The sequence below is a fragment of the Anarrhichthys ocellatus genome, unplaced genomic scaffold (assembly GCF_004355925.1).
Source record: "Anarrhichthys ocellatus isolate YVR2014 unplaced genomic scaffold, GSC_Weel_1.0 scaffold17, whole genome shotgun sequence".
NCBI classification, from domain to species: domain Eukaryota; kingdom Metazoa; phylum Chordata; class Actinopteri; order Perciformes; family Anarhichadidae; genus Anarrhichthys; species Anarrhichthys ocellatus.
Window position 1 is genome coordinate 5,418,519 of NW_022280047.1, and position 27,893 is coordinate 5,446,411.

Consider the following 27,893-nt stretch of genomic DNA (forward strand, 5'->3'; position numbering starts at 1 on the left):
TCTCTCTCTCTCTCTCTCTCTCTCTCTCTCTCTCTCTCTCTCTCTCTGGCCCACATCTCCGTGGTGTGGAAAGGCAGAAGCCGTACATCATAGATGTGAACACTTCTCTAAACACCGATGCAGATGCACCTATTGTGGCCCATAACAAGAGCTGACAACAATGACACCTCCAACAATGAGGCTGAAGTGTGCTGTGGTGTATTGTGCAGAGCTTTTCAATCCAGACCGGATGTTTTGCTTTCAAATATGGTCGGCGAGCAGCTATTCAGCTCCACATCACCAGGGCATGTCGCCGATGCTGTGCTTGTAATTCACAGCGCATTCATAGCACATCCTCATGAAGGTAGTCTAAATTCAATGAGAGCCAAGGACTGGCATATACTCAGTGTCATGTCATAGAATGGTGAAAAGAAAAACATCCACCAGGAGGCAGATATATGGGCTAACTTTGACTTTGAATAAATTAACTAAATAAGTAAGTCATGAAATAAATTTCATGACTTCCCAATTGAAATGCCCCCCCCATCTTAGCATAAAGTACAGAGCCACATGGATCTGTAAAAAAATCTAGAGTGACAGTGCTTCACTAAGACAGTGCATATTGGATTTTCCTTTGTCATCTTTCTGTACTGTTCTCCTGGTAATGCAGGTGAACATTAACTGAGCAAATATAGAAAAATACTGAAAATATGTTGACATGTGAGATCAGAAGTTGTTATGATTTCAACCATTGTCCACGTTGTCCCAGTCCCAGTGAAACGGTAGTTTGAGCGTCTTCAGCTTCCGATGTGGACAACAATGACTACAGAAGCAAGATGATTGGATTTTGATATACAAATACGAAGAAATAGATTTCTTTTTACATATTTTTGCATATATTGTTAAATATCTGCACAATATGACTGGGGAAGTGATCTAACAGGGTTAAAAAAGCACTTTTAATTTAATATTGACTTAAATCATGAAACATAATTCTTTGAATTCTTTGAAAACAATAGTCTGGCAAAACAATTCAAAGCCAAGTTCTAGCATTTTTCTGAGATTTCTTTTATTTTAAGTGTCATTCAAGCTACTAAACTGAAGTCAACAAATCCAACTCAATGACAACAGGGCACATTCATACATGGTAAAGACATCTGAACGCTAGTAAGCGGGCCTTGAGTTGGGATCATTTTGTCAAAAAACTAAATGAAAATACATTTTTTACAGCATAGCCTCCTCTCACTTGTCATGGATGTTCTGCATGAGTTGGCTCACCCTCTGCAGACACTCGAATGCCAGTATTTTCCATGTTTACAACTGGCTGAAGGTGGGTTGTAGCACGGGCCGAACGCTGAAGCACATAATACAGAAATCTTTTCACGTAGTGGCTCATGTGTCGTCACAGACGCCGGCTGGTCTGCCATGCTAATCACGGTAAATTCCTCTTCGATCCCACTTGTTGAGTCTGAACACATCCTGAAGGATTACAATCACACAGGGTGTCATGGCTGGTTTGACTACCAAAGCTGCGCGCGGGACTAATCTTACATGGAATTTTCTACGTACTAACAGGTCATGACAACTGCACTCAGGAGAGGGATGGGAGAAGGGGAGAGAGGGTTCGATAAGGAATCTGTCCAGTTTTATCTGCAGTAGCTGTCGACACCTCTCTTTTTGTCCTCTTTTTCTCTTTCGCCTCTTCTTTCGGTTCTCATCTTATATCCTGCTCTGTTCTTCTCCTCTCTTTATTTTTTTTACTTGTTTTCTCTTCTTCTCTCCTCTTGGTTCTAGTCTGCTTACTTTTTCTTTTTCGTCTCATTGTTCTTTCTCTTCTTTTTGTCTCGTTTTCTCTTCTATTCTCCTCTTCTCTCCTCTTCTCTCCTCGTCTTCTCTTTGTTCTCGTCTCTTCTCCCCTTGTGTCTTCTATTCTTCTTCACTTCTCTCGTTTGCCATCTTGTATTCTCTTTTATTCTCTTCTTTTTGTTCTTGTTTTCTCATCTCTTCTTCTCTCGGTTCTCGTCTTGTTTCCTCATCTTTTCTGTTTTTCCTCTTTGTTCTAGTCTCTTCTCTTCTTTTTGCTCATTGTCTCTTGTCTTCTCCTCTTCTCTTGGACCTCGTCTGGTCTCTCATCGTCTATTCTTTTTGTTTTGTCCTCTTCCCTTCTTTCTTCATCAGGGATGCTATTGGACAGGGGATGAGGGTGGCAAGCTTCTGATTGAGTCTGATTGGTCATACCCAGGACACCTCCTGGCCAGCACCATTGTCTTTGCTTTTGACTGAGGCTTCAGACTGTGTCCAATCAATTTAGTACTTGGGCTGCTGAAGACATGCACTAGTAATCAGTGTAACCATCACTGTGTTTGAACTCTGTCTCTTTGTCTGACTGTTTGATTGGGGTGAGTGTGCTTAAATGAAAGCAAGAGAGAGAGATTGAATTTGGGGTCTTGGGTAGTTTGTGTGTGTGTGTGTGTGTTTGCCTGCTCTTCCACTCTTATTGTGGAGGTTGTTACGTGCCTTGTGTTTTAACTGAAAATACAAGAGTTGGCCATGAATCCTAAGTTTGCTTCCTCCCTTTTCTCTCTACCTTGGCACCCTCCTCTTCTGCCTCTCCTCCCACCCCCTGGTTGTATGTAGAGGTTCCCATGGCAACGTTGAGCCCATCCAGCGTGACACTGATGGAGGGGAGGCACGTGGATCTGTCCTGTGCCACCTCCGGGGTGCCCTCACCTGAGCTGATATGGAACATGGTGTTGGTCTCCAACTATGAGGTCAGGTCACAGACACGGACACACAAACTCAGATATGTTTGGATTACGCATGTCATATTACATTACACTTCTCTTACATATTAATGAAAACAATTAGTCGGTTCATTGTTTGACAGAAAAACAGTATTAATTGTTAATGTTAATTGTTCCAGTCATTTATTTAACATAAATGTCAAAGGTTTGCTGGTTCATGCCTCTCAGATGTGAGGTGTTCGGGCATTTCTTTGTCATACATGATAGTAAACGGAAGACCTAGGGTTCTTATAGTGCTGACAAAAGATGCCAACTGAAGAAGTCACCTTGGGCTCCGGAAGATTATACTTCTCCTATTTATTTCAGATGTAAAAAAGTAAAAAAAAAGAAAGAGATTTGCAGTCCTAAATGCCTCACTGTTCCTTGATCCCATAGACATTTGGAACCTGAGCTCAGCTATGTCGTCAGTACAAAAGCAAACTCACATGCAAACTTTGGATAATGTAATGAAAATAGTAAAAAGAGAGGGGGGAGAGCTAGCTGAGGGACAGCGAGTGTGATTACTGACAGTGGCAGCGAGTCTTGGTCCAACGAGATTTGGACGAAGCCTTAACGTTGAGTCCTACCTTCTATATAAAGAGCCATGAATGTGATTTCACTTGGTAAATCAGTTGAATCCAACGCTTCGTCACCGATCCAAAACATATTTAACTTGTAAATGATCTGCTTACAGCTGATCAAACCATGAGGGATTATTTCTCATGGCAGTTTCACGTAACATCCCCATGACAAATACAATATCTCTGTAATCAAAAGTTATGTGACTATGCATTAAAAAAATCCTTGTATGTGTTGAGAAAATAGCCAAATCTTCATGCTGATGTATGGATGTGTTTACCCGCTCAGATCGAGACATCAGGCCAGGTTTCGGTGCTACGACTGTCCAACCTGTCCTCGCTGGACCACAACAGCAAGATCAGCTGCACAGCTGAGAACATCGTTGGAGAGAAAGAGTCCTCGCTGCTGCTGGATATACTTTGTACGTTTGCCCTAATTCAATGTAGATTATTGTGTCAAAGCGTTTGTCAGTGCAGTTTTAAAACAGAGAATTAAATGCTAAAGAAGACAACTGTGTTTTGCATGCTTTGACAGTTTTACGTCTGAATTGCTCTTTGGTCTTATCTTATTTTCGGTCTGAACTGTTTGTATCTCACACTGTTGCTCCTAAACTCTCTATTCTCTCTACTACACTCAGTCCCTCCCAAAATCACTAAACTGACTGATGCAATCCCTGACCATCACTGGTGCATCCCCTTCAGCATGTCAGGTAAGACAGACATCCACATCATGTCCTTAGGCTTGAAATCAATCTAAATCTTGAATAGTGTGAGAGTATATAGAAATCACAGCAATGACTAGTTCAGCAAAGAAGACTTATAATATAAGAATCTGAAAAATTAAAAAATCATAAAGTCTCTTGTATTGTCTTCATTACCTTGCCAGGAAATCCGGAGCCGAAGCTACAGTGGTTTCTGGACGATAAAGCGGTGACAGAGGGGAACTTCATCATGACCATGATTCATGACGTCACAGAAAGGGAGTACCACGGCTGCCTGCAGCTGGACAGCCCCACACACGTCAACAATGGCCGCTACAAGCTCTTGGCCAAAAACAAATTTGGGTCGGACGAAAAGGAGGTGGAAGCTCACTTCATGCTCAAACCCGTATGGGATGGTGAGGAGCTCATTGTTGTTTGTAGAAAATCAAGCTTTTACTTTCTTCAAAAACGTACAGAATGAAACAATTATTCAATAACTGCAAGTATTAGCATATGAATTCTTGAGTTAAGGTCACATTAACTTTTGACCCCCACAATCAAATCAGTTCAAGATTAAGTGCAACTGGACATTTGTAGAAATTCCCTCCAGGCGTTTCTGAGATATCCCGCTCACAAGAATGGACTGGACGGTCGGAAAACACACTGCCTCAGGCCACGGCTGTAATCACTTTTACAGTCAGTGTTCCAGGTCTTTTGTGCTGTTCTCAATCGCTCTCTCTTTGCAGATTTGTTCCTCATTCTTTATGCCAAGATTGTGAATTTGTTACAGAGTCACTCTCGCACAATTACGTTCAGTAAATGGGGAGCAGCTTTTGTCCCACAGCTTGATTATGACAGACTACTTTTTTGCCAAAAATGGGATGCCATACTGGCAGTTTTGTATGAGCAATTAGAGGTAGTCACCAGATTTAAAGAAGGAGCTTTTATAATCATTATTAATTGATTGAACACAGAATGTGGTGGATTTTTGCATATTACATTATGGAGCGTAAAGATGATGATAATAAAAGTAAGACATGTGACTTGCAAGACATTCATTGGCATGAAATCATTTTTTGAAGATGCAGATGGTTGTGTGAAGAATCAGTATCAATACAGGTAAAAATCTATAGTATCTGCATATTGCAATAAAACGCCAACAACGTTTCTACCCCCTTGGGTATATCAGGCAAATGGCTAACGTGTCAGAATCGAAAAAACAACTCGAATCAAGAGTGTGGATACTGTCCAAGAAGTGTTTGATCTAAGTGTTCGTTGTTGTATGTGCAGGAACGGAGAAGGAGCCGTACTATTATGGTGAGTGAAATAAATATTCATTGCTACAAGTGTTTTTATCAAATGTAAAAGTGTTAAATCCAACAAATCCAGTTAAGATTCATTGTGTGTTCATAGTGCCACTGTTCTCAGATCAATGTTTCTTTCTGTTTAACATCTCATCATTTTCATCCTCATCAATTAACACAAATTACATTTTAGAAATCTTTCTCTTTCTCTTTTTTCTTTCAAGTTGCTGAGGGTGCGTTACATACCTACACATCCTTGCAGCTAGGGATTAGGGTTGTTGTTTGTCTTTTCCCCACACTGTGTCCCCCGATGTTATTTGTTTCTTTTATTCTGATGTTGTGCATGTTAAATATAAGTTGTTTGTTGGTTTGTGTATTTTGTTTGAGTAATGAATATGTTTTTTAAACAAGCTCAGAGAACAGGCATGACTGACAACATTATTTGTGGAGTGCATGTCAAATAATATACACTTTAAGAATATTGATTTGTTTGGGACCTAATTTGTCTCTATTGTCTCTTTTCTCTCTTGCTGCTTCTCCAACACCGCCCCTCCCCCACCTTCTGCAGATCTAACCACAGGTACAGCCACGCCTTTTATTTGGTCACTCCTAATCACAAACATCGCTAAGCCCTGCCCCCTTAAATTACCATTGAGATGCCTATCAAGTTTCCGTTCCCGCATTACACATATGCAGTTCACAATGATAATGGTGGCAGATATACTTTGATTTTAGACAGAGGCAGACAAAAGCTTCTTCTCATTTCTAGCCGGTGAACATTCTGTAACTAATCCAACGTTAGCCCCTTAAATTGGTTGAAAACAGATTTTTGAATGCTTCAGATTAAAATGAGAACACTGTAAAATGCTTTCAAATACATTATATTGTTCCAAAGCCCTTAGGCTAAAGCTTTACGTCCCAGGCAATAACTTGATGAAAACATGTAAATAAAGAAACAGCAATGTTCTTGAATTGCAGTGTAGAGCTAGTTAGTCCTAATACCGTGGATAACCCTGATTAGCTGCTAATACTTTTAAATTTTTTTAATTAATTCTTAATTCTTTGTATGTTTAAACATCGTGTTTCACTTTTTAACATTAGAAAGGAAGAGCCTTTGAGGATGAGGGCCAACCAAAGTGTTTGGCACCTCAGGTAACAAGGCTGAGGTTGTGGGAACTAAAGGAAACAGCCAGAGCTGATATGCATTCCTAGTTAGAGTAAGTTTGGCTGAGGAAAATCAGATGATCAAGTCTCGCTAAACTGTTTTCTACCAGCAAAGGACATAAGTGTAGGCCTTGCCTACACTGTAGCATTCAGGAATGACTCTCACACATGGCTCTGTCAATTAACAAAGTGAAAAATACTAACTGCCTTGAACTAAATTCACCCGCTGAACAAGCTGTTCAGTGTGAACAGAAGCAGATGACCAACAGATCATATTTAATCAAGAAAGCATACTATTATATTGTCCTTTACTCGAGCTGCAAATCACTTCTCGAGTGAATCTCTCTCTCTCTCCCTCTCTCTCCATCAACAGAGGGCCCCCCTGTAGACCCCCCTGAAGACAAAGTCGCTGTAAGTCACGTATTACTGTTGTACTCTGTCTCTATTTCTTTGCTGATGGCCTCAGTAAGCCATTGACTGTTTGTGCCTGTTTACTTCTGTATATTTGTGTGACTTGTCTAGAAACACCTGAGATGCATCTTTTTTTTTTATGTTTGAAGTAATTGAATGAATCCAGCACGATAAAAAGATATAGTAGTACTTCAGAAAATCTGCCTGTGGTTTGCACCTTCTGCTGCGGAGTTTATTATGTGTGATTGTCTCTTCAGCATAGGAGATTTATAAGTCTGTTTTCTCATTTTGCAGGTGTACGTGGTGGTGGGCATTGCTGCTGTCGCCTTCACCGGTTTCCTTCTAATGTTGGTTATTCTGAAGTTTGGAGGGAACTCCAAGTTTGGCATCAAAGGTAAGACTCCTGAGTATTGGTGGCTTCCATCTTTTGGGTTGACTAAATCAATAACTGAATTAATGTCCCAAAGAATGATGGCGATTTGTTGTTTGTGGACATTGATGGCTTCATGGATACATCAAAAACACATTTTAAAAGATTAATCCAAAATCACATGCTATTGCTTCCAAATTGTCTTTTACGGAGGCTAGCAAGAGACTACTAAAGATAAGTTGTTTTGAAATGTGTTGAAATGTTTAACAGCCTTGACGGGCAGATACATTTTCTAGCTTTAGCTAAGCCATAGCCTTGAAGCACGTATCCCATTAATGCAGGAGTATGAATCCAGCTTCAGTCTCACTTGTGGGACAACTGGTCATACTTGCTCACATTACGAGGGATATATTGGACAATTTCCTTGCGGTGGTTATTTCAGCTCAACAGGTAATAATCTAGGACCAAAGTCTAACATGGAATAGCTTCATGTATTATGATCAGACAGGTTATGATGACAAAGGAAAAATAATAATTTCTGGGACTCAAAATTTGTGTTTGTGGTTGCACAATAAATCCCATTGAATATGCAGACCATCATGTGTCCATGGATCCATCCCGTTCAGGTGGAAACAGCTGCTGTTTGAAGGAGGTTCATCGGGTGATTAACATGCATGTCGACTAAACTGAGCTCCAGTAGTCTTCGTCATGTTGACGTTAAACTACTGTGGTGACTTCTGCAATGGCTACAAGTGCAATTAATCTATTTTCTCTTCTTTATCATACTGACCTACTGATAACTGATTTGTCTTTGTTTCGCTCATTTTGACGCTTTGTTGAAATGTCCTCATACTTTGTGCACTAACAACACCTCCATCACCCCTTCCTTGTCTACATACATAACGATGGTAATGCTATTTTTTCAAATGTAGACGTGTTCGTCGTGCAGCTAAAGAACTGTAAGCATACTGACGATCATCTTTATTTATCACTGGCTCATTTTTGATTGTAAAAGGGATTCAAGTTGAAACTTCGAGAAAATCCCAGATACATAAGCTTGGTGTAGGAACTGTTTTCTGTGCCTTCTATTCAGTTGACTTTTGAGTAGCGGAGTTTTGTTAAAAAAAAGCATAATGCCTTCATGATAAGCATCCCAAGAAATCAACATTCTGAGGATTAATTTTGTGCGATTTAAATAGTTTCTTTAGGAATAAATAACCGCTTGAACCAATAGCATTTGATGCAGTGAAGTTCCACATGCGCCTGTACCTGTGTGTTTGTGTGTGTGACTCTTGTTTGCACTATTGAAGTGCAGTATTTTGGCATTGATTGATTTATGACCCCCCAGAGAGGAGGGGTGCAAGACAGATGAAGCAGCTAGCACATACATTGTGTGTGTGTGTGTTTATATTTATGGTCTTATGTGCGGTATCTTCTTTCTCCAGGAGAGGTGAATGAGGTTGCTCGGAAGGAAATAATCTCTCTAATGCCTCTCTGGATCCCCCTATATATCAGTATTTGTGTTTAAGTGTGTTTTCTCGTACGTCTAAGCATTTTTGCACGTGTGTGTGCTTCTCTTCGTGTGTAGGATGTTGGGTCACATTACAGTTTTGCCCTTCCGATTGCTCCCCTCGAGTCTTCATCCTTCTCTTTTTCCACTGTCGACTTCCTCCTCCCATGCCGTCCTGTCCTCATGCTCCGTGCACAGACATCCAGATGTATGTATCCAAAATATATTGTACTGTATCGGACTCTCCATCCATCCATCCATTCTCATCCACTTATCCGTGGCTTGGTCATAGGAGCAGCAGACTAAGCAGAAGAAAAGAAAGAAGATGTTTGTCTCTTCTTTCCTGTAACTTTTACAATATTAGTATTTATTTATGTTGATAAAAGAACACAGAAAGAACATCAAAGAAAACGTGAATAAGTATCTTTCAGTACATCGTTACCATAATAACACTACATTAGGAGCAACAGAAATTAGACGGATGGTGTTACCACGGTTTTGCACTCCACTTAGTTTTTACTCATAAATGTATGACTTTATAATCTTGCAAATTTGTGAAGTTTTCACATAAATTTACGACTTTAATTTTGGCAAAGTTTTTTGTCTGTATATGCTGCCCTCCCCCAGCTCCATAAGTATTGTCTTTGCTCTTGATATGTTAAACCGTTCGTGTCACAGTAACCGCAATATTGCATTACTGTCCTATTGGACCGCAGGGGATGACAAACAACCACCAAAACAGCTCTGTTCACATATTTTCTTTTGTTAAATTCTTTCTAATGGGAGCGCTACTTATTCACACTTTGCTACAAATGGCAGCAGCGTGACGAGGCGCTGAGCATCTATTCTGCACTGTGCGCTGCTCATTTTGTGTTTTGTTTTCTGGTCGCCAGTTGAAAAATCATACATTTTATCCAAAGAGTACTCTACCATGTGCAGACATTTTTAGTACTGCGGACACCAAACGCGACTAAAGCATCTCAGCTGAAAAAAATGTGGCGCATCATCGCCCTTCTTTTTTCTGCGCTTAACATTGAACAAGTATTTGATTACCTTTAAAACAGTCATCTTTGTCATTTGAAAAGAAACACTGAACCTTATAATAAGCCTTATAATATTTATATTGTACTGAAATCAGAATAATTTAAATAAAATTTAAAAAGGCAACAATACCGTATAACACGCAGTTCAGCCAATCAATATCACCGCAGGGGAAATTCCTCGCAACACCCCCTACCAAAGCATAGGGGTGGGTAAAGTAGCCAAAACATATACACAAGTAAGAGTACTGCTACTTTTCAAAAAGAGTTCTCAAGTAGAAGTAAAAGTAGTCATAAAAATAACTACTCGAGTAAGAAAACAAAAGTATTTACTAAAAACAAATACTCTAGTGGAGAGTAATTTAAGAGAATTGATAAAAACAAACAAAAATCCCATCAGAATACCACATTGAGACATCAATACCTTGAGGAAGGCCTGAGAAACCCCCTTTATGTCAATATACCTTGGAAAGCTACATCTGCTGAATACCCATGTCTCTTGTTTGTGTTACTAAAGGTTCATGAAATTCACCATTTTTAGAATAAGTGAAAATAACAGATTTATACGGTATGTAAACAAGTGCATGCTTTTTGCCCTAAACTTTTTGCCCTAAACTTTCTGAAGGGGAACCAGTTTTCATTCACATATCTTGAATAGAGAGGTCAAGGGACCCTTCTCAATATTGCAATGCCAGTTTTCTTTCACGAAGATTTAGCCTAATTTTGGAGCATTTTTCAGGCCCTTTTTCTGACAAGCTAGCATCATATGGTTGGTACCGAAGGACCCATTAGGTAGTCTAGTTTCCCGAAACTATGGTATGTCCCGGTCACTCTGGACAAGCCTAGGATCCTGCTGTGAACTATTTGTCGTGGGTACTTTTAAATAATACGAATAAAAAGCAGTGTGTTATCTGGAGTAATGGGGGCATCGTTTCTGGGCAGATGTGTGGCTTGAATCAATGTACACTGCACAGCCAATAAGACCACAAACCACACAATTGATTAGTTGCTTAAAAGTTGAAAAGGTATTATAGTATTTGGATATAAACATGAGAGACTTGAAACAGAAATTCCTCCCATGCTTTATAGTGGGTGGGACGTCAGTATCGTTCATCGTCCAACTTGCTCACAAATTAGGCTAAAACTATCTATACAACCTTCCATTCAGAAGGAGGAAGCAACTACACCGCCCGAGTCTTGGCCTGAAATACCACACCAGGGCTGCATTTCACCAAACAAAATTTGGGCTTGTATCCTGGATGAGTCCCATTTGCCACAAATTGGCTGACAATGAAGAGAATCTTTTGAAGTATTTACACTGAAGTGTGTGAACAAGTGAAAGATTATAGCTGAGCTGTATTTATTCAGGAAGTAATCTTGAAATGAAAAACATTTATTTTGTCAGAGAGAAGTACGAATTCTGTGCGATTGTTAAATGCTGCAAAAATGAGAATGATTTGGACTCTGAGAAACATAAAGGGTGATAGCAGGCTGGCTTAAAAAGGCCTGTTGGAAAGCTTGACAGTTTCCACAAAATTACACATAACAACCCGCTCAAAGTGACAGCAGCTTCCTGGAAGACAAAACAGATCAGACAGTGAAGCCTGAGAGGGAAGGAGTTACCTCAGCAGCATCTATATGTGTTCATGCCCCTCGAAGCACCTGCAAGGAGGGAAGCGTCAACATAAACCTGAGTTCTGATGCTCGAACAAGACGGAAATGTCAAGACGGGGGGGGGGGGAGGAGTGATTGAAAGTGAAACAGTAAATGTGAAGTGGAGAAAGTGAGAAGAAGAGAGATCGAATGCTAAAATTGACATTTGACAAGAGAGCAAGAAAAACAGAGAAATCCAGCGAGGGAGTGAGAGAGGAAGAGATGTAAAGAAAGCATAGAGGAGAAAAGAGATGGAGAGAGAAGAGCTAGAAAGAAGATGTTAGAAACTAAGAGAGCAAGACACAAAGTAAAATAAAACTGAGAAGAAAAGAGAGACTGAACAAAGTTCTCTCTTGTCCACTTATCAATGATTCATTAGTGCAGGTTTCAGTTTTTATCCTTGTTTGGCGGAGTTACACGCCTCCATCACCTCCCTCTCTTTCACATGCACAAACAGCTCTTCACTGCTGATCGATCAATATGACACCCTCAAGGTCAGCAGGGCTTCCTTCTGGGGGCCGACCGAGCATGCTCAGCGTACCCACCACCTCCTCCTACTCCTCCTCACCCTCCTCCCGCTCTTGAAGTTTGTTTCGAAGAAAGCTGCTCACCCGCAAAACTTTTGAAAAAGGAAACGAAAGCTGAATGAGTTGAACCACAAACTGAAGAGGCTATTCTATGATCCTGTATTTAGACTTGAGCCGAGTGTCGAACCTCAATGCTTGCAGAGCACTGACCGAAATGTGTCGGCACAACTGTAGAATCAGCATCTGGTCGGATTCTTAGTCTTACTCTTTGATCAAATATGTCTTCATTTAAATCACAATATTGGTCATTTTAGACTGTATTTTATGCAGGCAAAGTTCCTGTGTGGCTGCTTTGTGTTGAGACAAAATTAAACATTGATACATTTGAATAAGTTTGACTCATGAAAAGTTGTTAGGCCCAGTGGCACCAGTTTGTCGGGGGCTCGCTCTTTGACAGGGGCCTGGTAACCTGACAGCGACAGATTGATAACAGCATTTGAAATATGACTACGTAATGTGTTGTTATAAGTGAGTCATTTATTGAACTATAACAGAGTCTTACAAAGAATCTGACAAAGTAAAGTCTTGGCATGCTGTAATGCTGCACCAACAACAATAAAGAAATTTGTATTTAATTCAAATAAATGACATCAAAGTTTTTGCACTGATTGGCTACTGTGCTAAAAACATCCAGGAGATTCAAACTTGGGAAAAACGGCACTTGATGTCTTAAAATGGTGTCCTCTCTTTCATGAGCACTTTGAGAAAAGACTGGATAGGTGAAAGCAGGCAAAGTAGTGTTTCTATCATGTTGCATTAAACTCTCCATCCTTTCTGGTAGTCCATCTCAGCCACAGGGGATCCATTTTGATCTGCATACAAGCAGGCTTTTCTCTGAGATCTGTCTTGATCTATTAAGGAATAATTACATAAGTACAGTCATTGCAAATTAAAATTGAGCAACAAAAAACGTAACTTTGTAAAGTGCATACCTACATAAACTGCTTACAGACTAATGGGTGAAAACATGATAATCGCAGCATGTGTTACCCTCTTCAGAAGTCTCTCTCACAGTTCACACGGAGAGCTGAGATCACGTTAAGCTCAGTATTTGGTTTAAATATACTAGCTTGACTTAAAAGCAAACACTTCTTACCTGTCGTCACAGCGGCACTGCCTCTCCCCAAACAAAATATACAAGCCGTTGGTGTCGCTTTGGTTTCGATTTCCTCACGGATGGCTTCAGTGCAGGAGTCAGCCCTCCAATTACTGGCTCCATGTCAGGAAACTGACCACAAGGTTCCCCTTCTCTCTACCTAAAACATTCAAAACATGCATATTTCATACAGTATACCCAGCTCGAAGTCAGATTTATATTATTCAACTATAAATTTAAAGTACCTGATGATCCAGCTGCTTGGTTAGTGACACATACCCAGGTGTGGACTCGCATAACTTGGTCTGATGTCTTGAATCTTATGACTTTAGACTCAAACTCGACTTTGACTTTAACACCACTCCTGACCTCACTTGGACTTTAGTCTTTTGACTTGAAATGACAAGATATCACCCATAAGCCCAAACAGTAAGTTATATTTTAAGAAAAACAAAGCAGCGAATCAGCTCCTAAGTTTCCTGGCAACGAATGTATTATGACTCAATCTGACAGCAGCAATGATGGAGAAGGGAAGTACTATACTCAAGTACAGTATTGAGGTACTTGTCCTATTCTTGAATATTTCTATTTAATGTTAAGTTATACTTCGACTCAAGTACTTTTCAAAGAGAAATATTGAACTTTTTATCGCACTATATTTCTTCTAAAGTTGCAGCAAAAATCTCCTAAATGTTCTTTTAATTTGTCAACCATCTATGGTTCTTTAAAGTGTCTCGATTATGCAAAACTTGCAAAATCAATTCAACAGGCACCATAGAAATGTTCAGAAAATAGGTTTAACAATGAACAAAATGTAAAAAAAACAAAACAAAATACCACTCACTGCACGGTCATCGGTCTTTAACTTCAGGTTGCAGAACTGGAGAAACTGTTTTGTAAATGTCACATTTCTGCAGTAATTTGGTTCTAAATAAATGGAACTGAGTTCTGTTAAGAAATAACTCGCTTTAATGGTGATTTTCTGTTATTTTTAGAGGCTGCGGAAGCACCCGTGTGTAAAACCAGACAGAGAGAATAATCCGAGAGAACTGGTTCATTTTGAAGAGGGAAAGTGTTGGTGGTCAGAGTCAGAGAACATGAACATAGTGACCATGAGATCGTCTCTCTCTTCTCATCTTTGCCAGGCGAGTCCACAGTGCTGCCGTACATTATCTCCTGTCTTGTATTGGTCAGCTTGACCCTTACAAAAGGGTCAGAGTTGTGAGAAATTGGATAGTTGAAACTGGGAGTGCCGTGTGGGAACAGGACATTTTGTATAGGAACAGTTTGTGCAGGGCAAAGATGAAAATGATTACAGAGCAGCTGTAGTTAAAAATTGTTTCCATTTTGAAATACAAGAGCTTTTTTCAATTTAATTCTCTGCTTCGAAAAAGAAAGCACTTTGAAATGTTCAGTGTGACCTCGTTTCATTCTCCCGTTGACAACCCCGCATGCTTATCAGAGAACATAAATGGACTTTCAATGGTCATACAAGGAAACCAGGGGGCCATGAGGCTTACTCAAAACATGCACTAACTTCATATTTATCTACATATTTAGGAGATTACAGATACCAAAGTCTGGGATGTGAGGTTTTCTGGCGGCATGCTGTAATTTATTAATGGACATCCTTTTACCTTAATGTTATTTTCAGATGGCTGAACATGGATCAATGGTTTGACTGTCATGTGATTGCTACATAAACAGGGCTCATATTTAATTGTTGGAAAGTATTCTATAAAAAAAACATCACTGTGACTGTTTCTCAAGTGTATCCTGAGATTCTCTTGGCAGCACAGCTAAAACAACCGGTGCCAGTGTTTCCTCTAAACACCACTCAACCCACTAAAGCAAAAAAAGGATTTCATATGTGAGAAGAGAAAAATGACATGAAAAAAATGTAATTCAATTTTCTCAGAAACAGATTCTGCCATTGTAACAAAACATACTCTGCAAATCCCTCACTATAAAATGTACTCTGTATGGAAGCATTTGAATTGTTAGTCACAAGTAAGTCTTGTGGTTTGGCTTTGAAGTCCCAAGTGCAAGTCCTAAACTTTGTGTTTCAAGTCCTGAAAACGTCATGCCTTCACCAAATGTAATGGTATTTCTAATTTAAATTTGGTAACATTTCAAATTAATATGATTTGGTGTGCCTTGGAGTTTGACAAAATGCTATTAAATGTGAATCTAGTTTTGAATCCCCGAGTGAATCTATTTTTCTTTGGCTTTCAACATTTGCAACAAAAGATAAATGTAAAAAAAAAATGCAAAGATTCACATGAGAGCCATAGTTTTTGTTGCTGAAAAGGCAGAACTGCACTTTGGCTAGGTATTTTTTTTAGATTGACCTGAAAATGAGATGATATTTTGTTCTCTAGTACACACCTGTACAGTTCAGTGACAGCCTCTTTCACAGTTGTCACGGTCTGTCCACAGTCATCAAAACACCTGGCAAAGTTCAATATTTCGCAGTAAAAAGTTCAATATTTCTCTTTGAAAAGTACTTGAGTCGAAGTATAACTTAACATTAAATAGAAATATTCAAGAATAGGACAAGTACCTCAATACTGTACTTGAGTATAGTACTTCCCTTCTCCATCATTGCTGCTGTCAGATTGAGTCATAATACATTCGTTGCCAGGAAATTTAGGAGCTGATTCGCTGCTTTGTTTTTCTTAAAATATAACTTACTGTTTGGGCTTATGGGTGATATCTTGTCATTTCAAGTCAAAAGACTAAAGTCCAAGTGAGGTCAGGAGTGGTGTTAAAGTCAAAGTCCAGTTTGAGTCTAAAGTCATAAGATTCAAGTCATCAGACCAAGTTATGCGAGTCCACACCTGTTTGTGTATGCAGACATTCATACTGCGTTTTCGTGTAGATCACATCAGTGTGATTTTTTCCCCCTCAGACAGTATGACAGTGTGTTGTTGTTCAAGGTCCTGCTGGTCGCTCGGTAAATGCCACTGCTGCCAGAAAGTGTGTACATGCTGCATCAATGTGGCTTTTTCTTGGCAGTCCAGTGAATGTCTTTATGATAGGGTCTATGTTAATGAGGCTTTAGATATCGATCAACACCTAGTCCTGCTGCACTCAGGCAGATACTCAACCGACCAAGAGACAAACAAACACAAGCACACAAACACACACACTCACACACACACACACACACACACACACACACACACACACACACACACATAGGTCCCCAGTTTTCCTGAATATGTATGAGAGTTGGCAAAGATTCATGCCAATATCATTTACTGTGTCTGGCTGCTTTTGTGTTGTATATTTGTAGAGCTTTTTCTGCACAGCAGGGAAGGAGATAAAAGAGAGGCGGGGGAGAGAAAGAGAGGGGGGAGAAAAAGAGAGAGCAGCAGTATTGAGCGATTGGGAGCAGCACTATAACAGATAGAGGTTTATTGATTGATCAATTAATTGTTTGCCTCTCCAGACTTCCCATCACTGCCTAATGCTAAGTTCAGCAGCTCTGGTGTATGTGTGTGTGTGTGTGTGTGTGTGTGTGTGTGTGTGTGTGTGTTGCATCCAAACAAAAAATGGATGCAAGAGATGTAGGGAGAAAAAGGTGCAAAATAGAAAGAAAGCAAGTCCTCTGTGAATAAATGTGTGTCCTTCTTTTCTCTGACACATAAACATGTTCATACCTGCATGTCTGACAAAGTCTTTTACTCTTCATAACAACCAAATCCTCATTATTCTAACATGTGCTTGAAGCTCCGGAGACACATCCAACCAGTTACATTCATCACTGGTTCTTGAAACGCAGTCCGCACTCACAACCTAATCTGAAGCTGACATGCCGAGAAAAAAACATCCAGCATATTTCCTGAGAACAGGCTAATAAAACAGATGTTACAGTCAAAATGATGACAAAAAGGTGTGTATGTTGAGTAATTGCACATTCAGAAGGGGTCGCATCGCACAAATTGATTTGAAGACAAGATATTTACGTGACCATGATCCAAGACCGTGGACTTTATGTCCGACAGGAGATCGAGTACAGGATTAGTCCAAGTACTGTCAAATTACAAAATGATCACAAAGAGTCGGACAATCTTGGGAAATTTGTCAAAAACGATAGTGGCTAGTGTACTTGTTTGTTCATTTGCATTTCTGTTTTTCAATTATTGAGCAATAAGCGTCATCGTTTCTTTCACTGTTTACAAAAGAAAGTTCAAAAGAAAAGTAGAAGTCACATTAAATATTAAAGATGATGTATTAAAGATTGTATTGAAGATCTTATGAATGTTTAACAACGTATCTTAGTGGCAGGATCACTGTAAGGTGATTATCTTTTTTTAATCATAGAGTATTCCTCATCAAGCAGGTTACTGGGAATTGTTTATTTCCTCAAAGGAAAACAGAGACATTTGAAGTTCACCAAATAGATGTATACTGGGTCTGAGTTCTGCTTGTTTGTATGTTAGTTTATTAGAGGAAATGTTTCAATGAAAACCCTGGAGAAGATCAGAACCATCTGAAGTGGTACCACTACCTTAGTGATATGTAATGCTTGTTTGTTGGGACAGCTGCTTTATTTCATAAGTAGTTTTCATGAGAATTTGAGTGAAAAGGATTCCAATTTGAAATTCATTACACTGGCAGGACTTGCTTGTGTGTGAGGGGCGAGCAAGAGGGTGAATCTTGGTGTGTGAAGAATGGAGAAAAAACAACATGTATGTGACAGACAGCGAAAGAACATGTGAAAAGCAGAGAGCAAAGCCTTTCATTTCTCCGTGTTTGTGCCTGAAAGAGAACAACCAAACCAGTCAATGCAGAAACAGATACTACAGCAAATACAGTATGTTAGGAGCCTCGGAGAGGATTTATTACTGTGTTTCTTAAAGTCCAGTCCATGGCCCAGTGCCAAGATGTACCATTTTGCTGAGCTGTCCGTGGGTTTCTTAGCTGACATAAGACAACTGATGAAAAATACTCCCAACCAAGGAAGAAGCAGTCTGGAGCTGACATGTACAGAGAAGCAACCGTATGTCCTGAGAAAATGCAGTTTAAACAGACAGATGGTGCTCAGACTGCAGTCACAACAATAAGGAGAAATATGTGTTGTATATGTAAGCATGAGTAATCTTTATTGCTCAATACAAGTGAAAAAAAAACACATTTCAGAAGGGGCTGTATTACACAAACGGATTTAGTAAAATCCATATTGAAATCAGTTGGTTTGTGCAAATTAGGGCTGCAACTAGTAATTATTTTCATTATCAATCCATCTTTCCATTATTTTCTTCATTAATTGATCCATTATTTGATTTATGAAATGCCTGAAAATAGTGCCAGAGCCCAAGGCAACATTGTTTCAAATAGTTTATTAAAAGATATTTAGAAAACCAGCAAATATCCACAGATGCTGGAACCAGAGAACAGTTGTCATTTTACTAACATAGACTTTAACAAATGAGAAATAACTTAACAAAAGTATATATATAATAAATAGCAATCATTCAATTATGAAAATTGTTGCCAATTAATCCTCTGTCAATCGAAATATTGTTTCAGCTCTAATGCATATGAATATTCTAAAATGCATTGATTGTTTTATAAGAAATAAAATATCGCAACAAACGATGATTTCTGTAATTCTCACAGCTTCAACATCTCCTTAAGCCAGTCAGTTGTTTGAAAAAAAATGCAGGACTACAATGATGAGATGCATAATTCACCAAAGGTTTGTCAAAGCCTCATCACTGTTGTCAAACAGGATGAGTGAAGGACAAACACCAAAGAAGGGAAGTTAGTTAAGTGAGTAGATTTTTGTTGAAATGAGTAAGGTTGAAATGGAAATGTTCAGTGTAGCATGTCGGCACCGTGTGAGGACCAAAAGTCTGTCGTTGCTTGTAATGCATGGAGCCCTGTGGTGTGTGTGTGAGTGTGTGTGTGTGTGTGTGTGTGTGTGCGTGAGTGTGATTGTGTGTCTGTGTTTAGAGAAAAAGTGAGAGACAACAAATGAATCTGTGTGAGAGATGCAGACAGAAAATGCGTACAGTGTGTGTGTGTGTGTGTGTGTGTGTGTGTGTGTGTAAGTGTGTGTGTGTGTGTGTGTGTGTGTGTGAGTAGTTGTCAGAAGGTCTGTAGTGTGACATGGGGCGACATCCGTTGCCCATTGAATGCCGTAGCCATGGCAACCTGCGTCATTGCCAACCTGCGCTGCTCCAAAACTAAATCACGATCACTCACCAGTCTGGGAAGAGGAGTGAATCACTACCTTCAGACACGTGCTCACAAACACACACATGCGGAGACACGGGTGCAACACCTGGGACCGACTAAAGCCAGCAGACTGAGAAGTGAGCAGACAACCGACGTCACATCGTAAACCATGGGTTTATTACTGCAGCACAACAATAGAGAGATTGTTTGCCCCATTTACTGGCTTTGTTTAGGAAGTGAGTCATAGGATGAAAAACATTTTCTTTAACTCCTCCCACACTGACGGTGATTGGCTGTCAAAACGTGACATTGACACGGATTCTCGAGGTTGATGATGTAACATTGAGTTCGGGTGGTGTGTTGCTTTGAGATGCTGAGCATCAAGGACGTGTCACATAAGCGATATAACAGGTGCTGGTTTATAAATAGAGATATGAAGGAAAATATGCCTGCACACATTGTGACGAATACAACTGTACAGTTGATGTTATTTCATGTCTGACGCCACTACATTTACACAACACAGCACATAGACAATCATGATTTGATATATTTGTATTAGGGCAGTGATATATATTTGTGTTTGCTTATTCCTTCTGAATTTACAATAATAAAACAATGAATATGTGGTAAAATAGCTGACTTTCACGTTTAATTTGAGGATGTTTGCATCTATATCAGACCAGCTGTGTAGGAACTGTAGTACCTTCTCATATATAACATCCCATCTTTGGGTGACATAATTAGACAGGTTAATTAATAAACAAATAAAGTCATCATATAAGTGAATACACTTTTGTATCTTCTGTGGTGATGCTCTGTCATGCCAGTGCTACAGCCATCATCATTTCTTGCCTGTTTGGGGACTTTATTCATTGTTACTGGTGTCATCTTTCTGTAACGTTTCTGGGCTGATCGAGGTGTTTTTGCAGTTGAGAAGTTCAGCCCTGACCCCTTTCTATCTTTTGCTAGACGCAAAAACCATGACGTGGAAACCTTCTGCGATACCAATAAACCTCTTTGATGTAACATTCCTCTGTCCCGGGTTTGTTAATCTACTAAACTTCCACTGTGCACCTCCACAAGTATTCAGCTGACTCGTTGTATCGTAGTGTTGGGGTACAAATTAAAGCCTAAAGTGTCTCTGGCGGATTGTTATTAGGTCACTGCGTGACTCTCAAGGAACATTCCTCAAGGGGGACATCATATTGTTTTGTCTTTGTGGTCACTGCCTAGTGGTAGTAAAGTGAGTGTTAGTGACAGGTTTTTTTTTTTCTTACTCTGCAAATCGCAACATTTCTCTCTAGATATTACACGGAACAGAAATGACCATTGCAGCTTAAGGGGGAAAGCAGGTTGTTGTTTTTGGCTCGTCTCACCCCGTCCTTTATCATAAAGTGTCAGCTGAACCTTGAATGTTTTTCTCCTTTACATTCCCGTCCTGACAGACGCCTCAGCCATTACTTGCCTGGTCTGACTTTATTTCCTCTGCACGAGCTCCCTAATTACACATCCTTCTTCCTCAGACCGCCTGCAGTGGTGGAGATATTGTTTTGGCACAGGACATAACAAGCAGCTATACTGTACGATTAAACACAATCTGGATGTATTCCTCAGTATTGTGTGTTTATTCACTAGTGCTGTTTTTCAGTTTTAATAAGCAAACAGAGATGCTAACAGAGGATGAGTATCGCCTCTATTCCAGACTGTCTTAACCTCCGGCCCTCATTAGTTTTGTGATAGAAGCTACAGGAGTTACACTGTAACTCCTACACTAATTATTTGAGTCCAGGGAGCACATGCAGATTTACATCCATAGATTAAATCTGCATTTTAAGATTTACAAGTGATCTTAACATCCAGTGCCCATGGAGGAAGCAAGAGAGTGTGGTCTTTATGTAGCCAGACAGAAAGTAAAGGAGTGGTGTTGGTTGGTGGTCTGAATTTCATGCAGGAGACTGGAGTCTGTGTCCCGTCTTTTAGAAGGGCTCAGGAAAATAGCATTTTGATGCAAAAACATACGTACTTCAACCAAAATAGTAATTTTCTGTAGTCCTGCAGCAGGAAATCAAAAGAAATGTAACGAAGACCATGAGAACATAAAGCTGCTGCATGCAATTAAATCGAAACCACGGCTGTGACACAACTGGAATTTGACTCTTATTCTCTCTTTTTTTTTTACCTCATCTCTATCTCTCTCCCCTCATCTGTCTGATGTTTAACGAGACATGACTCACCTACCTACAACCGTCTTCCAACACACAAACTCTGGCTGCAGGTGTTTTGGTGACATTTCTCATTTTTCTCTCAGATATTCGGAATGCCTTTAAACCTTAATGCCACATCCAGCAGAGAGGTTTTATTTATTTTGGCTGCTCAGCCTCTGTCGTAAACTGACAAGTTGGTAAACGTGCACACACATAATCCTCCAACAAAGATAAGGCTGTTATGTTTGGCTGGCACAGACTCCCCCAGTGACATGCCAGGTGTTGGTATCAGTCCGTGGCTTTGACTGTGAAACATGCAGGAGATTATCGTTTGTGTGTGTCTTTGCAGGCAAAGATGTGACACAAAGTTGAAACAGTTGGATTGTGCTCACTGGTACGAGGCAGGAAAGTAGGTGTGAGCGTGTCCATTGATCTGAGAGCAGTGGGAAGGTCGAGGGCTATCAAGTGAAGCTCAGATGTGTGTAGGATCGATACGTTTATTGTTCAGGTTTTGGTAAAAGGTCACTTCATCTCTACTGTGAGTACATTTTTTTTTTAAACAAATAAACACTTTACTGGGAAGCTGCTCTTTGTGGATCTGTGTAAAATGTCACAGTGGCTGTGACCTTTTTTGATAAATAAATCCACTCAGCATCATCACACACAGAGACGATGAGGCCTGTGCACCAGTTACACTGTTGGCTTATCTTTGTACCTTATGATCTTGATCGGTCTTTGGAGATGGGCGTTAATCTAGGAGGCTAGTTCGTCACACTTCATGGTTATTTGGCTCAAACAGTGAGTCCGCAACTTTGGTCTGGACTGAAATCGGGCGGATTAAATTTGGTAAAGACATTCATCGTCATTTTTTTAATCCAGCGCCATCAGCAGGTCAACATTTGACTTTGTCCAATACTTTGGTTTATGGCTTTAAACTCATGACTACCCAAAAACAGAGTTTAGCACCAATTAGCAAATGTTGGCATAACACACTAAGGTAAGATGGTGAAGATGGTAAATATTACACTCTCTAAACATCAGCTTGATGGTATTATTGAGCATTGGCATGATTCTGGCACCTAGCTACTTCAACCCTGTTCAGCGTAGAAACATTCCTACGTTATCTAACTTACTTTTAGCGTTTATATCTTTCATACTATTCAAAATATTTTAAATATTTTCCCTTTCACATGACCAGACAAAATGTTCACAGAGTTGGGTAAAGCTGTTGAACCCTTATTGAAAACAATCTATCTTGAACTTTCTCTTACTCCCTCAATAATTACCCTTTATAAGATAAGACAAGACATACTTTATTGTCCCACAGGGAGATTTGTCTCGGGCTCCAAGCCGCTGCATCACACAACACACTTGTCATCAACCTCACAATGCACATACACACCTAGAACACAGATCGTACATCCATAATTGTGTCATCAAAGCGTTGAATAAATCATCATCTTTCAAACACTGTCACCATCTAACCAAACAGATCTACACATGATGATCCTGAAAGTGCCGTCCAACTGCCCCAGTGACTCCATTGTTTCTGTTTCGCCAGTCGATGACGGGAGGTTTGGTCTGTTGTTGAGTGCTCCTTTGTTTCCCACCGTGTGCTCTCTCGCACTAGTCGAGTGTCGGTTTGTGCGTTCAGTTCCTGCACTAATATTTGCACTGCTGCAATTGGTCACCCTGGTTGGAGATTACTTCTGAGGCCTACTCAAAGTATACCGTGTGCATGCTTAGCCAGGATTTCATTAGACTAAAGTATAGATATCAGAAATGCTAGATTGTATTTCCAAGTACACTGACTACAAGAAGTTCTGGTGCCGCTCTGTTGTGAATAACATTAGCCTAATTTACTAAACCTCTGCTCTAATACGAGATTCAATTAACCTAGAAGATTCTTTACTCACAGTACGTGTAGCTATATGAAGGGTGGAAAAACAACACAAGGATATCGATATATAGCTCCATTTGAAAGATTGGCATTAAACCTCAAAAAAAGTTGCTTTCCTAAGCATTAAATGACTGAATGATGGTTATTTTCATGTGCAGAAGCCTTGTGTACTTTCTCCATCCTAATGTGCAATAATACAGAAACAACTTTTTTAACAAATACTAAGCAAAAAAACTTGTTGTGGTTCTGACACCAGCAACTACGCCTCTCTTGCAAAAGCTGTTTGTTGTTATTATTTATTGCCATCATCATTATTATTATTATTATTTTACAGTTGTGTTGTTTTCTTTTGTTACCGTTGTTTTGTTTTTGTTATTGTTTATGTTTTCTGTCTTTCCCTTCAGGCTGTGCGTTGTTTCAGAACATCCCAGTGGAGTTGGTCTCACGCTAACGGAGACGGACACACAAGAGACTAAAAGCAAGGGCGAAAGATTGTTTGTGTTAGTGTGTGTTTGTGTGTCTCAGAGAGCGTTTGTGGGAGACACAATGGGAAATGGGAGAAGCTAAAGAAGAGGGGCATCCACATATCCAACCAACAAAACAAAAAACTATGTATAAAAAATGAAGGGAGTGGTCGGGGGTTACGGGGTTGTGCAAACACACACACACACACACACACACACACACAGACACACACACACACACACAGCGGTCAGGTGGATGGTGTCCATTATCAACTTCTAAAGGTAGAGGAACCAGGTAGAGCTCTGGCATGCAGCAGCCTGATCAACCAATCAGAGAGAGCCGTACGCATAAAAGCCTCCCATTGGATGAATTATTCAGATCAGAGGGACAGAGACAGCCATTAACCTACATCTTCCCCAAAAACACACATGCCTTCCACCTCCACACACACTCACACACACACATACACACACACACACACACACACACACACAGACACACTGCTGCAGATTTAAGCTACGGATTTTGGTCATTACCACAGCACCCTTAGTGCTGATATATACCAGCTCAATATTTCTTTATGCACACTACAAAAGCCCATCTTACGTACATCCAATCCTAACTTTGTAAACAATGTCTTTATTACATCGTATAACAACACCAAATCCAAACACCCAAGACATTCAGCCCCTCTACTGGCTCTTGGTGATGCTGCCAAACAGTTTGAAGAAGTTTTGAGGTTCATTAAACTAAGTAACCAAAACCACTTTGCAGAATGGGGAAGAAAAAGAGGCTTTGAAGAGAGAGAGAGAAAGAGAAAATAAGTGATTTTGTTTGAATTCGGCAGCAGCTTCCCGTTAGTGTAGCCGGCGCTGCTGCAAGTCACAGTTAGAACAAGCAATAAAAGTGATAAGAGGAATGGAATGGTATTCAAGAGAAAATGGCTTCACTTCCATTTGCCTCGCTCTTGCGTGCTATAAATGCTAAAAAGCATAACTATGTGACGAGTTGGGCAGGCTTCTGAAAGTCTTTACCGTTAACACCAGGAGTGGCAGAGCACACTACCTGACTGTTTGGGAGGCACTCTGCACTCAAACTGCTGCGTAACCGTCGAATTAGTTTTGCAGGTATTCACCACACCTGTCAAAACATCCAGCACATCTGCAGAAAAACAGATTTCTTTTCCACCCCCTCTTCGTACCGACAGTGCAGTTATAGTGGAAAATCAGTAGCTCTATAAATCAAACAATGTCGGTAGTGGTTTTTTTGGGGGGGAATATTTTTACAGTGAAGGATGTTTAAGATGTTACAAGCCTTGTATGTAATTCACCAGGGAAGACGCACCTCGTCAGTTTCCAACACTGACACACACTAGATCATAAATTGAGGTCTCTGTTAAATGAATCATAGGTTGCCTTCCACCAACCTTTCCTCTCTGAGAGACAGATGCAGTCACGCATGCACATCTGTCCATAATTGTACCCATGTGCACACATAAAGGCCCACATAGAAAACCATAACAGTTTGGGCTACATTGGACTTTTTAATGCACTTTTCTGTCTTACATGCTCATTTTGGATACATGGAAGGATACAATGCTGCACGTCTCACTTACATTGTGGAGACAGATAAATGCTTATATTCACAGTTGCACACATGAATTATTAATTACGTGTGCATGTCAAGTACTTAGGTGCCTCCCATATGCACATGTAGGTAGCATTTTACTTTATACAGTCCGCCATTTGTGCACATGTCAAGTCAGTATGTGGGATGACTCTCTCTCTCTCTCACACACACACACACACACACACACACACACAGAGAGGCAGTGCTGGCTGAGATTGAGGTCAGGGCAGACGCATGGGGAATATTTGATTAAGAGGGCTACAGGGTTAAGAAACACAGAAACTTTCTGCTGGTGTGGGAGAAGGTTGTTTTTTTTCTAGGGAATCACACTTTAATAGAGTACGACGTTGTTTATCCAAAACCCCAGACAGACCCCAGACAGTCAAACTGGTCATCAAATCTAATCCGAAGAAGAAAAAACACACACACACCGTATTGTGTTTCAGGATAGCTGATGTTTTTAAATCACATTATGTTAAGAGTGTGCACTTGAACAGCTTCTGCATCCATTAATAAGACAAAAAAAGGGGCGGTGCACTTTAACTTATGTATGAAAATTCACATTCCAAGTGGTGTGGTAAGCTAGCTGCTAAACTGCACTTAGTGTTTATACTTTATATATACTTCAGTTTAAGGGTTCACCTCTTTGCTGTTCGAGTGATTTTGAAAGTGCCATGGTTATGGTTTGTATTTTAGAAATCAGTGCCATAAACTACCAGCACACTCTTAAAGCTTTCTCAAGCTTTTACAGTGTGAGAATGATTTAATCAATCTGCCAAAGTGCTAATTAGGCGTCAATAATTAAAAGAAATTAAAAAAAAACACATCAGAGTGAAGAATGTTTAAAAATGCAACAAAATGAATAAATAAAAACAAAAGGTTAATAATATTCATTTTAAAAAAGCCCTGAAGCGACGAATGATGAAAGTGAATGGAGTGGGAAGATTGGGCAGAGTGGGTGTGTCTTTTTGTATGTCTGCGGTTACTGAGGGTGTGTTTGTGGACGCATGGTGTGTGTTTATAAGAAAGTGAGACAGACTGATAGAGAAAGAAAGATTGTTTCAATTATGGAGAAAACTTCAACCAGACACATTATCAGTCTGTTTCTGCAGCTCCATCAGCAACATGAATGTAACGTGTTGTGTCTGTTGCTATTAGTGTGAACTTGCATTTAAACTTAAGCAATGTTTTTTTGTTTTTTACATAAAAGTATAGTATATATATATTACAACCTGATGGATTTACAGTCAGTTTTTGTATGCATTCATTACTGTTTAGTGCAAAGTGCAGTTGTATCAACCGTCAAGCCATATCAGTAGAACAGTTGGATAAAACCAACTTCCAAATGTGACATGACCAGTAAACTTCACTGCTGGAAATAGAGAATGGACTGAACATTGGCATTATAACACCTTTCAATAGTTCAACAGTTTGTGAGATACCCTTTGTATTTTGTACAGATTAAACCATCGATATGCAACATGTTAATTCGGTGCTGGTAGGAGGGTTTTGTTACTGTTGGACAGAGCCAGTCTCTGTGCTGAGGTAAGCTTACCGGCTGCTGGCTGTTTGTATAAAGGACAGACATCGAGTGTGGTATCGATCTTCTCGTCCAACTCTCCGCTAGAGAACAAATAAGCATATTTCCCAAAATGTCAAACTATTCATTTTTAAAAAAGGGAACAAAAACAAGGGTGAGGCTGATTCCTGTTGAGGCAGAATTTGCTCCAAATCCACATTTAGAGCAAACTTTGGTCTAGAATTGACTTGCATTTCAACAAGCTGAACATTTCAGGCAATCTTCATTCTTCAACTTGGGATTTTGATCGCCAAGATTCCTCTGTATTATTATCATTATTATTATTATTATTATTATTAATAAACAGAATATATAAAGTGCATTGCCGTTCAGAAGCTATATTTTTAAGAAACTGACTTTGTTAGTTTCTTTTATAAACCGGATGATATAGGCTCATTTTAAGTTGAATTGCTTTGATTTTTTTGCACATAATTGGACATATTTTATGTTTGATCATTCTAAATTGCATATTTACGGTTTTCTTGAAATTGTTAAAGATGTTTAAGCTAAAAATTGACAAAATGCTAACACTGGGAAATATGACAGTATAGTATAGTAGGTTTTGAACTGGAAGTGAATGTTATTTTATGTTTTGTCTTTATTGTATTTGTCCTTTTTATTTCCTTTGTACATACACAATAGTTTTGTTTTATAACTGAAGAAGAGCCTGTTTTAACTTCATGTGTTTGTGACAGACATTACCGTACCTAATGTTTCAGCTATGGCATGTCCTCTAACTGCAGCACAG

At 39.7% G+C, this 27,893-nt stretch overlaps 1 protein-coding gene across 5 annotated transcripts in view; it reads left to right on the forward strand.

Moving 5' to 3' along the window:
* The window catches only part of ntrk2a (neurotrophic tyrosine kinase, receptor, type 2a), a 78,015-nt gene that overhangs the window by 12,153 nt on the left and 37,969 nt on the right, over nt 1–27,893 (forward strand). For 2 of the 5 annotated variants that reach the window (XM_031856801.1, XM_031856802.1), the window contains exons 6-14: nt 2,617–2,750; nt 3,630–3,762; nt 3,979–4,050; nt 4,227–4,457; nt 5,332–5,358; nt 5,570–5,578; nt 5,914–5,925; nt 6,883–6,920; nt 7,215–7,314. In XM_031856801.1, coding sequence (XP_031712661.1) covers nt 2,617–2,750; nt 3,630–3,762; nt 3,979–4,050; nt 4,227–4,457; nt 5,332–5,358; nt 5,570–5,578; nt 5,914–5,925; nt 6,883–6,920; nt 7,215–7,314 — 756 coding nt within the window. The remainder of the gene's footprint in view (nt 1–2,616; nt 2,751–3,629; nt 3,763–3,978; nt 4,051–4,226; nt 4,458–5,331; nt 5,359–5,569; nt 5,579–5,913; nt 5,926–6,882; nt 6,921–7,214; nt 7,315–27,893) is intronic. The other 3 variants (XM_031856803.1, XM_031856804.1, XM_031856805.1) reach the window with 2 other exon arrangements.